The sequence below is a fragment of the Synchiropus splendidus genome, chromosome 18 (assembly GCF_027744825.2).
Source record: "Synchiropus splendidus isolate RoL2022-P1 chromosome 18, RoL_Sspl_1.0, whole genome shotgun sequence".
NCBI lineage: Eukaryota > Metazoa > Chordata > Actinopteri > Syngnathiformes > Callionymidae > Synchiropus > Synchiropus splendidus.
The window spans coordinates 1,077,440-1,091,740 of NC_071351.1; the positions used below are offsets into that span (position 1 = coordinate 1,077,440).

The window sequence follows — 14,301 nt, forward strand, 5'->3', positions numbered from 1 at the left end:
CAAGACACCTGCTACATCAGCAATAAAGCAGAAATGTAAAGAACAGTAGTCCTCACAACTGATCTCAGTTCAGCACGGGCAGTGGTGACGCAGGGGCGACGCTCTGCTTCCCTCTGGTGGTCACCTTGTGAAACGGCAGTCCTTGAAGCACTGGCTCCCGCCCAACACTAGAGGGCTGTATAGGCTTAAAAGAAATGTTCCATATTTACCTCCGTCTCACACTGGATGACACTGAACATGCAGTTTGTTTCGACAGACACCATTTAAAGTATAAAAACACCTGTCGGATGGACGCAGGCTGTTAGACCAGACACTCTCCCAGACGACTGTGACCCTCACCTCGTCTCAAACCGGAAGAGGATTTTGGTTTGAAAAACAAGGTCCATTTCTGAGCTAACAAGAAGCATTACTATCATACGGAACAGCTTCAATAATGAAATACCTGCATGGAAATCCCCTGACATTTGGACTGGTCCTCATTTACCAAGTGTTTGGAGTAGACATTTGTTTGAGCTAGAATCACGTCGAAAGTGGACCCAGTCTCTCGATCATCTTGTCTTCTTGTTTCTTAATAACAGCATGACCTTTCGCCGCAGCATCTTCAGGGCAGGTGAATGGATGACAGATGACGTCTCACGCTGATGCAGGGAGACTAAGGTGCAAGCTATTGATCTGTCCACCCTCTGCAGGACTCACCATGTCTGCTCACATTATAAGCTGCTCTTCTAACACGCAGTAATGGCGTTCTTATCCGACCTGCCAGCGTCTGCCCTCTTCTTACGCCAGCAGCGCTGACAAAAGGGCGACAGCGTCTCTGTGCGGACATGGTCATCATGCGGCCCTGGTGAGTCCATCAGGAACAGCTCCACTTTAAGTCAACACACCCTTTCAAGCAAACACATTTATGCAAACAAACCCAACCTGCTGCCGCTGTTCACTGACATTTAAATTATCATCCACATTTTCCATTAAACGCACACTGTGATCAACAGATTAAACTCAATGCATTTAAAATAAAGGGCCAGATGGAATTGTATTTTCTGTTATCTACTTTATAGGAAGACGTCATCAAAAAAACGCCGACATGCACAGAGTTGTCTTTTCTTTTCGTTTCTATACATATACTTTTGCTCTCCGACTGGCAGATTTTCTGTCAATTATTTGGAAGCTTTCTCAACAAAAATGCATGGATGACTTACAGACTTGCTGACAGAAAAGCCATGCAATCCTCTCTCTGACGTGTGTGTGGGAGTGTGTTTGTTCTCGTCTTGATCCATGTGAGCGTCTTTTTAATAATATTGTCTGACCTTTCGCCTCTATGATGCGACCTGGGCAGTCGAGCGCTGAGGAGTCGAGACTGACTGACAGAGTGTGGGGATTATTGACACACACACACACACGCACACACACACACACAGAGTCAATAATTCACACTCTCAAAGCCTTTTTTTTCTAAATACATGTAGAGCTAAGTTGTGTGTAAGTGTGTCTTGAGATTGAAACACACAGGAGGTTTATGTGTGTGTGTGTGCGGAAGTGTGTGTCAACACTGCGGAGGCATCTCTCGCTTCTGTCGGTGCAATTATGGTGCTGAGTTGATAAAGTGCTCTCACAGGACTCACGGTCAGACGGGAGGAAGAGGAGCCGCACTGAGAGGAAACAAGAGGAGGAGCAGGACGAGGGAGAGGAGGAGGAGGATGGGGTGAGCAGTCCTACAAAGGAATTTGAAAAAGATTAAAGTCAGAATAGAGAGTGAGCAGGCGGGAGAGAAGAGTGAGAGGAGGAAGGGTGGAGATGTGCTTTGTATCAAGTGATATTCCAGCATGAAACTTTGTCTATTTCTTTCATCTTGTGAAGAAACTTGGCTTCATTTCCCTTCATTTTGAAACTGAAACGCATTGAAGCATCCTTCATTGTCCCCTGGTGTTCCACAAGAGCATGTCCTGGGACCCATTACGGTTTCAATGACTTGCTGCAGGGCAAATGTATTCAAAAGCCCTTGGCCTGATGCCCTTGCTATGCTGACGGCTCGAGAGAGCAGGAGGAGACACTCTCAGTCACAAAGATGGGCCCTTTAGAATTGAGTGACGCTCAGTGCTGTTTGTATCTACTACATATATACATCCGTGCTGAGGTGATATTAAAACAAAATGCATGTATGAATTAGGGACCAAAGGATTATATTGAGAAGGACAAAATGGTTTTGTTGTGTCGCCTGCGGCTGACTGTTCACCTGATTCTCCTGCGCTGAACTGAAGGTGTTTTTAAAGGGAGCCAACCGAAGGTGCTGCTGTGCTTCTTCCTATGACACCGCTCTCCCTCTTATTCTCCTGACAAGGTCACACAGGTCCACTCGCATGGATCCAGGGCCTCAAATTGAGAAACGTCTTCAGTTTCCGCCAGAAGAAAATGCAGTCTGGTTGGCATGAAAGACATTAATTACTGAGGCGCCATGACACTGGTGTACTGCCACAGTTTCAGCAGTCACTCTTGTCATGAAAATCCCAGCGTGTGGGATGTCTGAAACTCACTAAGCCAACAGGTTTCTCCAAACTGCTGTTCATCAGTTGAAGGTGAAGCTTTATGCCTTAGCAACAGGTCACAGTGTCGTCGCTGGTGAGTTCAGCTCGACTGAATGTGACCACAGACCTGTTAATGATAAGGCCATTTGCTCACTGGACCTACCCAGGCGTGACATGTACATCGCTGATCCATCAAGTGCCTGTCCCATGACCCTGTTCAGGCTGAAGCTACATCCGTCAGGAGCCTCCTCGGCCTCGTCCTGAGAGTTATTCCTGAGGCGACGGCCACATATTCGTATCCACTACTGATCAATTTCATGACACAAAATCCATAATGGTCACTGCTAGTGTGCTCACATTTTCAGGTTCTATTGGGTTCTATTTGGATTGAAGTCCATTATTTCCACGGGTGGATCGTGAAAGAACAGGAAGTAAAGACTACTGCCGAGAACGTGTTGATGGATGGAAAATGTAAGTTCAATAAATGAAATAGAAAAATAAATAAAATAACTTGAACTTCTGTTATTTAGTAAATATTCATAAAATGCTAATTATTCTTATTATATTATTTATTTATTTTATACAAACTAGCTTCATCAAAGGGTTAATTCCATGGTTCATGGTTCCATGCTTTCATGATGATGACAAATACATTAAAAAACAACAGGTAAAACATGGTAAATAAAAAGCACATTTTGAAATCCATTTGAGTAAATCATTTCACTTCATATCACTGCAGAATACATAACGTCCAGGAAACACTTGTTGGCTAAAGGAAACAATACTATAAACACTAAGTACATTTGTATTAATACTATTTATTGTAATTTTATGATTCTAGTTGGATTCGTGTTGTTTTCCCCACCTTGCACAGAAGATGGTTGGATGGATCATGATGCTATCGTTCTTTCTCTCACACGGCGTCAGAGGTGGGATGGTAGCATGATGACATCGGAAGCGTACCAAGTGTGTTGATCCACATGACGGGTGAAAAAGAGCGACTGAACCCTGTCGTGTAGGGCCAACTCACGTCAAGCACGACCATAAATGCAGGTTAGAGCACTGAGCAGCAGTGTAGGGCCCACAGGAATAATTGAAGGAATTTATTGTGACAACAAAATACTGATGACTTGGTGAGTGAATGAGTGGGGTGTGCTCCCAGAAAATGGACGTAGCATCGTCATCGTGCCGGGTGTTTGGTGTGAAGCTCTGTGAGCAGGTAAATCCCAGGAAAACCGCCTTGTTTCCAGCACCCAGCAACCCCTTTTCTAACGCCCCAGTGCTGTCTAGACAGAGCCACCTCTCAGACAGACCTACTTTATTGCATTCATTTCCAGACTTTATTAACCGACTGAATTGAGATTGTAATTCTGACAAGTCCCCACCAGCCTGATGAAACATTTAGCAGGTGACAGCAGCAGCAGCAAACATGTTTACCGCTGAGAAGTGAAGTGTCAAAAAGATGAATGAACTGGTAAAAACAATAAACGATGAACGGAAGAGGTGGAGAGTGAGAGCAGGTGGGGGGAGAAGCAGGCCAGGAGGAGGAGGAGGAGGAGGAGGAGGAGGAGGAGGAGGAGGGATCTGGGAAATTAATTGTCGGCCGCTGGCTATTGGCTGGTTGTGCTGCCAGTGAGGCTGCTGCTCCTCCAGCGTGGGGAGGATGCTGCAGAAGAAGAGAGAGCAGCCAGCAGAGCTGCAGATCTGCTGAGGAACCGCTCGCTGAATTTCACATCCCTTCAACCATCTGAGCGGAGCGGAGCAGAGCCGTGCTCGGCGCCGGCGGAGCTGCCAGTCATCTGTGGAGGCAGAGAAGGTAAAGCTATGGACATGTTTTCTGAGTCTGTCATATCCGGAGTGCATCGACTGACAGGAGTGTGTTTAGCATGCTTTATATTTTCTGTATTTGTGGAGGCTCAACTGCAACAATAAATGCCTGTAAAGTTGTGGCGGTCTAAGGTCACCAATGCGACAAGTTACCATAGTCCAGCCTAATATTCGTCCCAGGATAACTCAGGATGTGTTTGCCTGATGATAATTGATTTTTTTCAAATGACTTTTGGCTGTTATTACACTTCTGGGCTCTTAATTCGCCCCCTGAGGTCTCTGTTGAGACTAAGTGATAACCAATATATTGATTTTCTGAGTTATTGCTTCATTAAGACTCAGTCACCAAATTAGATGCAATGAAATTCTCATCAAATCTAATCAAATTCTGATGATCAGGCGCAGTGTAAACTCCATATTCATGTAATAAGAGCCGCCATTCTTGTGTTCACATTCACTCACTGGTCGAACTTGTTGATAAGGCACCCTTGCTGGTGTCGACCACATCTCCGTGAAGTTAATTCCTTCTTAATCTCACCTTCTTTATAGCTGTAATCTAACTCAAAACTACATCATCTGTTAGCAAATGTATCTAATAGATATTCAGTCTGCAGCCCTTTGAATTTTAGCCGAGGCAGCAGTTTACACCACACTGTATTATGATGCTTTTTCTCACACTTTCTCTTTTCTCCCTCGGGGCGTTCAGGAGCGAAACTAATCCGGATTTAACCTTTGTGGCTCCGTGACAGAGCAAGGAGAAGATGGAGGGATGAAGTGAGGCAGAGAAGAGTCAAGGCCACTGGATCTCACTGTTATCCCAGGTCCTGCAAACTGCAGGGTGGAACGCCACGGGAAAATTCAGCACTCACCTCTCTGGATTAGCACTTTCAAGCGGGACTTTGGGGTGGGATTGAGAAGCCCAGCCTCCTGTGGTTAACATGGACCAGGGCTCCAAACAGAAGCTGAATTAATGCCGACACACTTGTGTCCCCACCGAGTACTTTTTCTCCTTGGACACATTTCATTTAACGCGGCTGCTCGACCTGCGTGAAGCAGACATTGATGACTGATAACAGCTGCCGAGCGGCGGCCTGATAACAACAGATAAGTGATGCTCAGTGACAGAGGCAGCGGGGAATAGAGACAGAGATCAGCGTGGAACCCGCAGCAGGAAAGTGTCTGTGGGGGCGACCGAGGTGGGAGCTGATGGAACCAGTGGGCGGTGAACGCTCCCAGATAACAGCAGCAGCTGGACATTTCAGGAACAGGGTTTGTGAATGTGACTAAAATGGAAGCTCAGACATGTGCTGACAGCCCCACTGCCCACAGCAGTTGATGGAGAACGTCCGGGAAACTGTAGAGTCCAATTAGAATCCGACTGTTTTGGGTGCAGAACACCTCATCGAGTGGGAAAATAGTGCCGTGCTAACTCTGGGAAGGTTCACTTTAAAAGGCAAATGCTGTTAGGATGAGTGAACGTTGAGTCCCAAAACACAACATTAGAAGCGATTTATGAGGGAAAAAAGCCTTAAAACTGCAAGACTTGGCACGTCTTCCAATCACTTTTTAATGATGCTTTACTGTAATTGGACTCATTAAAATACGGAAGAGGTCGGCAACAGATGGTGTGCTCAACAGTTTGACTATGTCTTGTGAGCTAAATAGCACATAAAGCCCCATTGCAGTAGTATATTGAAGGATTTATAATGTCAACATCTTTTCTCTGAAGCACATTGACTCAATGACTTTTTTCATCACAAACTAGCCACAAAATATTCTAAAGAAAAATAACTGAAAAAGCACAATTGTATTTCTCTTGGAATCCGCTCAGTAGCACAAACTATTTTTAAGAATTAAACTTGCAGTTTCAGGAGTTTATTAATTTCCTCCAACAACTGTAGCTTTTCTAATAGGGAGTTATCAGAATGTAAGAATTTGAATTTACACCATCAATGGCACAACAAACCAAGCAGCTAAAAAGTGATCAGCAACACACAGCACAATACAAATATCAGCAGCAAATGCACACAGTATTTAGATCAGATCACTCACTGAGACCAGCAAGATCTCCCTCCTCAAGCTCAAACAAAACGTTTGTTGCCTTTATTTAATATTTGAACAGTAAAATGGTCCCATTATTAGCTGTCTGTGTTCCCTGGCCGCTGGAGGAAGAAAGAACTTGTTCACACGCATGCTGATGCTCAGATGAATTATTGAACTGAAGACAACTGCCAGAAGAGTTCACAGCCGGAGGAGGAATTGCACTGCATTTTTCACGTCTTGTTCCTCTACAGTCAGCCATATGCCCCTGAAACACGCTGGCTTTTTATGGGGGTTTTTTATGCCAAAAAATGTATTATTGATTAAAATTAGTCACTGACTATATTATATATATAATAGATATTGACTTGAGGACTGAACCCTTCAGATATTATCTTACATTTTCTATGATCTTGACTTTTCCATTGAGCCGATCAGGATCAAAGTACCTCTCTGACTTGGGTGCCACCTCTCCTGCAGGGCGCTAACAATCTGTCGAGCAACGTCGAGGATGAATTTTTCACTGTGATGAAAAGCCACGCCGTTTTGCCTGCTCGCCGCCTGCAGGACGACACATAAAAGCAGTTTACTGTGACAGAAAAAAGGATTCCAGCTGCGTCTTTTTTGTTGTTCTACGCTGCACTCATGTTTTCTTCAGACAGCGTGGAACTGAAAGTGGGTTTCCCTTTGGACTTCAATGCTGTGTTTTTTCCAGCGTCACTCACGTCTAAAGGGTTCCACTGAAGCGCATTAGAGAACTGCCGCTCTTTGGAAACATTCCTCCAACAAGACTCCCCCTGACTCTTCAGTTGGGATAGGTGATAGCACCTGTCTCAGCCGCTCCAGTGCCCTGCAGTCCAGTTGTTCCAGTCGAAGGTCAACAGAGCCCGGGGTCAGGCTGATCATCTTCAGAGGAGTGAGGACACTCTGATGTGAAAGAGCCGTTGATCTGTGAAGGACATTAAAGGAGAGACTTTGAGGAAGAAGAGAACCATGGGCTGCAACATGTGTGTGGTGAAACGGCAGGAGGAGCAGTACCGGATCATGTTCCAGGTAGGAGTTTTCGTTTGTTGTGTGCGTGCGTCAACATGCTGGACTGTCTGATTCAAGATTCAAATTTTGGCTTATGATGGATGAGGGTTTGGGATAGGTTAACTCCAGCCCCTCAACTCTGCTGTATCAGGAGGGGAACCAGCAAAACCCTCTGTATAGGGGCCCACACAAAGTGGCCGCTGTAGCCTCCTTGCTCCTGTATGTGACTGGACCTTTTGAAACCCACACACACTCAGGCCCCTCCTCTGCAGCGCACTCCATCAGGACGTCCACAAAAGAGCAACAGTCGGATTTGTTGTGCTGGAGGTCTCCCGGTGATTCACTCCAGTGTGTGTCTGCATGTGGCTGTGTGCATCCTCCATTAACGCTCCAGCTCATTGGATCGCAACAAGCAGGTTATTTGCTTTTGTCAGCAGTTGGTCCTCATCAGTCGTCCGTGTTTACCGCTCAGGCAGCTTGTCCCTCCTCAGCTGCCGTAGGTCATGTTCACTGGTGTCATGCCTGGTGTGGAACTTCATCTAAAGAGTGCAAAAGTGCAATAATCTGTGTATCTTTGGCTGTTGTGCTGCAAACACATCCCCCATCCCACATCTGACAAACACTTCAAGAGAAGCCATCTTTGCCATCATCACAAGGTCACCTTCCAGAATTAGAAACACAAAGGTGCGATTGTATTAGCTGCCTACACACACATCCCACCGAGAGCTTTCAACCCCCACAATCCAACACATCAGTATTCAGATTTTTGGGGATTTGAGCACAAATTATTGCAAACTAGGTCAGACCTGCAGGAAGTTGCAACTATATATATGACAGAAAACTTCCGTTTCCATTCCAAGGGTGTGTTGGTTCAGTAGCGATGCCTGTGCCTTTAAATATTCATGTCATAACGCAGTGACGCAGAGTGAATTTATAGCAAGTGTAGGACAGCGCAGCGCATCTGAGAAATCAACTGCTTTTCGACCTTCACATAAACAGGACTTGAAGCTGCGGCACTATTTCACAGGGCTGGCAGCCTGGCCCCAACACACAGCTCGCCCTGACATTGCTGTGCGGCTGTAATCTCATTAATCCAGTGATCCACATTCACACGCGGAATTCCATCGTGGCTTCATACGAGTTCTGGTGTGAGATTAATGATGTTCGTGATGGATTCGGATGACCTCACCAGAGTTAAGGGGGAGATGATAAGCAAGACACACACAGAGAAGCAACTGGAATCAAATTCAAATCCCGAGTCGTCTTCTTATTTTCCTGCGCTGGCTTCAGCATGTGTAGCTGAGGTTGTCTTTCTAAGCAGAAAGATAGCAAATCAATTCATATTTTTTAATATGTGGCGTTTACAGGCAACCTGGCATTTTAGGGAACAAAACAATGTAAAGCAATATATTTGTGCCTCCGCCACTTGAGTGAGCAAACCTTTGTGTGTGTGTGTGTTTAGCTTGTCCAGACGCTGCATGTGAGCTCAATTACAGAGATTATGCTGTCATTTTACTTTTATTATTTGTCTCAACATTTGAAGTTTTTCTGCTATTTCACTGGTTAAATGAATGCTGCCACATCCTCCAGCGGAGGATCACACTCTAAATATATAGGCATTATTGAATTTAACTTGAAACAAACGTCATACATACTACTCATTTTTGCATTTTTATTTCATAAGTGCCAATACTTTCTGAACTCTAACTAGGAAGGTAGCACTACATAATCTGGATGAATTGCGTCGTCTTCTGCTGTCAATCAATCCAGCCAAACACAACCCTCTTGTTCAAGCCAGACATGTCACCTGGGAGACGACGACAACAGCAGTGTTATCTGCTGCACTCAGCTGTTGCTCGCTGATGTTGGACACGTCTCTCTGACACGTTGTGTCTTTATATCCCTGATAAGGACAGTCAGTCATAAAGGAGGCTGGAGGTTCATTGATCACACGCTGCAAGGCTGCATTAATGTTCAATGAGGCCCGAGGCAATGTGTTCCAGACCTTCGCCACCATCCCAGTAAACAAACACTCTATTTTCTGACTTTGGAACTTGTGTGACTGACTTCAACTCTGTTGCTCAGCTCCCACACACAGAGCCTGAGCCAACAAAGGCACCCACTCCACTGTCCACTGTGGGCCTGTTTTTGCTTGTGCCATAATAACTGTTCAGAGCTGCGTGGCCTTACATCATGCAGCTATCAGATGTGTTTGAAGTAAATGCATGAGCTATTCAATACCCATTGTAATGTTATATATACTGCACAATCTGATGATTATTTACAAATATCTCTTCATGGATTCACTCACTAAATCATGAATGATCTGGAATCTGTGTCAACATCAGTTTAATAGGAATTATTCTCGCTTAGTAACTGCGGTAAAACATGCTTAATAAAGTCATGTTCTGCTGTTGAACAAGCAGTACATTCGCTCAATGATTGGGTTCAATATTATCGCACAAACCAACCCCTCATTTCCATAGCATTCATTTGACGTGTAATTGTATGGAATAGATCCATTTCATCCTTTTAAATGTGTGTTTCTGTCGAAAAAGTAGCTCGAAGAAATGGCCTTGGACCCCGGCGTTAGCCGGCAAAATAACACGCTCCAGCTGCAGCTGCTCTGTAATCGTTCTGGCAGGAGTTGGTCCTCATATTTACTGCCACAAATGGAGCAGAAGTTGGCGCCAGGAAGAGACTGGCAAGAGAATGGACGCCGATTTGCCAGAGCGGCCGGTCCACTTTATTGGCTCAAGATTTTTGGCTCCTTTCACTATGAGCACTGAGAAAAACTGCCAGGAGAAAGGTTGAGAGTTCAGGGAGTCACCTTGTTACATTGTAGCGCAGTTGTTGGTGAAAGCTAGGTCACATGATGGTTCTGTTGGGTCAAACCTGACGGGTGCAGGTGTCAATAAAAACACGAAAGGTAAACCATGAGCGCACAGGTTGGCTGACCATGAGGGGACAGCATTCAAACCCTGCTGAGGAGAACGTCACCAGGTGTGTGTGTGTGTGTGAGACACACTCCCAAGTAACGTGTGATTTTTTTCAATACTCGTCATGAGTCACTAGAACGACATGAACAGCTTGTGAGAACCAGTCGTCCCGACTCAGAAACATCTGGAGCGGAGCTGAAGCGCGTCGGTGTCATTACAAGATGGCTGCTAACCAGCGTGGTCAGGTGCGCCGATGACTGACGGCTGGAGATGATGAAAACAAGTGAATGAGTCGGCGTTGACCTTTAGTTCATCAAACTTGACAACATTCAAGAGTGAAAAGAAACAGGTCCCAGAGTCTCGGCTGAGTCTCCTCACCCTTCGCTCCCATCTGATCCTTGGAAGACGCCAGTTCTGAAGCTGCCCCGCCGCTCTAATCCCTCTCTGCCTCCCTCTGTTCATTTGCAGAGTCCATCCATCCGCATCCATATTTTTCTTTCCTGGAGTCGTCTGCGCCCGTTACCCCTCACTTCTCCCCTCCGCACTCTTCCAATCTTAACTTTGCTGTCAGACTTGTCTCAATGGGATGCTGTTGCCAGGGTAACCAGGGTCATTAGTGAAGCCGTATTTATGCTCCCTCACACTGAGCTGGCAGGGCCACTACACGGACCCCCCCCACACACACACTCACACACAGATTTGGACAGGCATAGAAAGCCCCAGCAGCAGCAGCATCTCTTTCAACTCACTGAACTTTGACCCTTAGGTATTTACATAGCAGGAATGTGAAGAACAGGAGGAGGGACAGTGCCACTCACTCTTTTTAAATTAATATATATATAGCTATATGCCACATAGGTTCGCTCTGCCAGGAAGTTATGGGAGATTTATTTCTGACTTGTGTCGTGTGCTTTCGATTCAAGGCAGCTGTGAACTTCTCTCCAGGGCCACATCCCAGAAGCAGTGCACAGAGCCTCACTGTAGAGCCTTGCAGTTTCAGTCACCAGGCTGAGACACGATCATGTCTGTCTTCAAGAGCATCCAGTCCTCTCTCATCACGTCTTTGTGAGGACATCATTTGCTTATTATTCTTTTAAGGGCTGCTGCTTTCAGAAAGTCGTCAAAAGCACATTATCCTTAATGAGCCGTCAGCACATGAAGTCAGAGTTAACACTGTGGGGGGAGGAACGGTCTGGGTGGTGTTTAACTGCAGCTGCTGACATGTTGCATCCAGACACCAACTTCACAGGCACTTAAATACATGCATTTTTCTCTTCCACGTGGCACTGATTAATAATAATAAAAAGGAAAAATGAACATTCACTGACCCATGTCTTTAACTTGAGCGACCACTACTGCTTAAAGCAGACGCTGAAGTACCACTCTGGTAATGCATCAATTAAATCATTTAGTTTGATGAGGATAGCTTCATCTGTGACGTTATGATGGCAAATATGTCATTTAATACACAGTCATTGAGGGAAATCATTTGTTTTAACGCCGTATATCGCCGTTTATTGCAGAAATATAATTTCAATAGTTTTTAAGAAATAATTGTCTGTAATAAAACAGAAATTCAAGCTCAATTGTAGGTGAAAAAAGGATTGAAAAATGTAATGAAAGTTTAAATATATCAATTTTAAAACAGGTAAAGATGAATTCAGCTATTCACATGAGAGGGCTGAACTGCTTTGCAACAGGGTCCACTGCTTCTCAGTGTTTCCACTGCACTTGTAACTCATTGTCATTGTCTCTACAGCTGTTGTCACATGTAGGGAAGGCAGTCAGCTGAGCGTTTTAACAAAGACCTTCCTCGATGTTCTGTGTCGTGCAGCTTTAAAAGCACATTGATCAAGTCACCTGTGTGAGTTTGTGATTCCAGTGCCGGTTATAAATCACTGCTCATTGTTTGAAGACATGCTTATTCAAATTTCCTCTCAAAAGGATCAATCCTTTTGGTACCAACTCCTGTTTCTATCACACAATCACCTCCTGTGGTGTGCTTTCCTTTGATCCAGCACGAGACAGACAAAAACAATTGCAGGAGAATTGATATTTCAGCTGGCAATCCTTGAGTGCAGTTGACAATACCTTTATTAATATTGTATTTTCGCAGCTTGTGCTGTGCCATATTATATTTATGTGGAGTGTGACTGACACCATCAAAACACTAGCGCTTGTGAATAATACGCCGCCAGCAGAAACAATGTATCATTCAGCGTGCTTTGAAGGTCTTTGCGGAGGTTTGCCTCTCACCCTGGGCAGCTGGGATCGGTCCTGTGAAATACATGGTGATGAGCGCGTCATGTGTCATGATTCCAAATTGCCCTTTCGTGGAAAAAACTGCTACTGTCGAGGTCCGACACGAATAAAGAGAAGCAGACGAATTGCACTGCGCCTCAGCGTGACTACGCTCCGCTAATGAAATGATTCCTTTCATGGAGCAAAATTTAAAACCTGTAATAGCCGTGATTCATGTTCATGCGTTTGTTTTTTCCAACGCGAGGCGAGCCAGATTTGCATAAGACACACATGAGCGAGGAAAAAAACAGTGTCTGGTAATATCTGTCCACGTGCCAATCCCTCATGTGTGCGAGCTCATAACACACCCTCCCAGTCCTTCATGCTGTCACCGTCATGTATTTGAGCTGCTATGTGATGCTGCCAATATTTATGTATGAGAGAAATCTGAATAATACGGCTGTTTGAAGGAAGGACTGCTCTATTAGTCTGACATTACTGCTGCAAATATGATCATCACAGAAATACGTGGTGCTGTGCACGCACTCGCTTTCATCTAAATGCTCAGTCTGTCAATGTTTGGCTTATGACAAGAAAATTTGAATAGAACCGCAATTTCTCCGACCAACTTTATGGTCTATTATATTCTCTTTATGAAATCCAATGCTTCTCATGAGTTCAAAGGGACAGAAGGTGGCAGTCGTGTTGGAAAACCTGCCCACACAACCCTATAGAGTAAGAAAGTTGGTCGACCTTGAGCTCCAGTCTGGAGTCCACAGGCCCTCGATGGTAATCTGGAATACCTCCATGATGATCATCTGTTCCTTGTCCTCTTGACAGCCAGTCCTGAAAATTTCATCGGAATCCGCTTGTAACTTTCGGAGTTAATTTGTAAAAACAAATGTCAAAAAGAAGCAAGAGGTTTATATTTCGTAGCCTAACATTCCTCTTTTTATTAGCTTAATACAATAAACCAATATAAACTACGTGGTCATGGAATTTACTTGCAGTACAACTGAATACAGCTCCTTCGCTCATCTGTGTCGACAATACTGCGTGTGTAAAGCACACAGCAGATGAGCAGATGTGACACTGGATGTGACGTTGCCTCGGTGGCTCATTGTGTATCCTCTGGAGGAGAGAGACTATAATCTGCTAACGTCTATTTGCAGATTATTCTCAGAGCAAACACTCAAGTTATTTTTCTTCCTTCAAGTATTTTCTGAAGCGTTGAAAGCATTCCAAGATCCGCAAATAGCAACAGTCAAACACAAAAGTCACAAGAGATTATCATTGTTATTGCCTTATAATGATTTTTCATATCCGGCAGCCACACAGTGAAATACAGAATTAGCTCATAACTTTAATGAGAGAGAAATGGAGGGCCACAGGGGTCGATGCTTGGACTGCTGCAGTGCTCTGAAAAAGCAATAATGTGGCTCTGACCAGCCTAAACTTGGAGCTTCAGTTAAGTCAAAACACGATGGTTGAATCCTACAAGAACTGGCCTGAGACCAAACATTGATTCCAAACCCATATTCAAAATCTGGCTTCAAGAAAACCTTAGATACAGTGCAGAATCAAGTCTCACCCACACACGCACATATACCCCATGGATGAGTTCACCATTCTAAAAATGCCACTCTTTTAAGCAAAAGACTCGACTCTCTTTACCGAATACACGAAGAAAATGGTCGGCT

General features: G+C 44.7%; 1 protein-coding gene and 1 long non-coding RNA gene across 3 annotated transcripts in view; both read left to right on the forward strand.

The window, feature by feature from the left end:
* The first annotated feature begins 227 nt into the window (after positions 1–227).
* Positions 228–2,987, forward strand: LOC128750130 (uncharacterized). Its single transcript, XR_008413017.1, has 5 exons — positions 228–380; positions 579–657; positions 737–844; positions 1,616–1,702; positions 2,888–2,987. It is a non-coding gene; the product is annotated as an uncharacterized LOC128750130 (long non-coding RNA).
* A 1,210-nt stretch (positions 2,988–4,197) lies between these two features.
* Positions 4,198–14,301, forward strand: part of LOC128750064 (PDZ domain-containing protein 4-like) — a 28,395-nt gene continuing 18,291 nt past the window's right edge. For both annotated transcript variants that reach the window (XM_053850208.1, XM_053850209.1), the window contains exons 1-2: positions 4,198–4,338; positions 5,056–7,442. In XM_053850208.1, the coding sequence (XP_053706183.1) occupies positions 7,383–7,442 (60 nt within the window). In that variant the 5' untranslated portion in view covers positions 4,198–4,338; positions 5,056–7,382. The remainder of the gene's footprint in view (positions 4,339–5,055; positions 7,443–14,301) is intronic.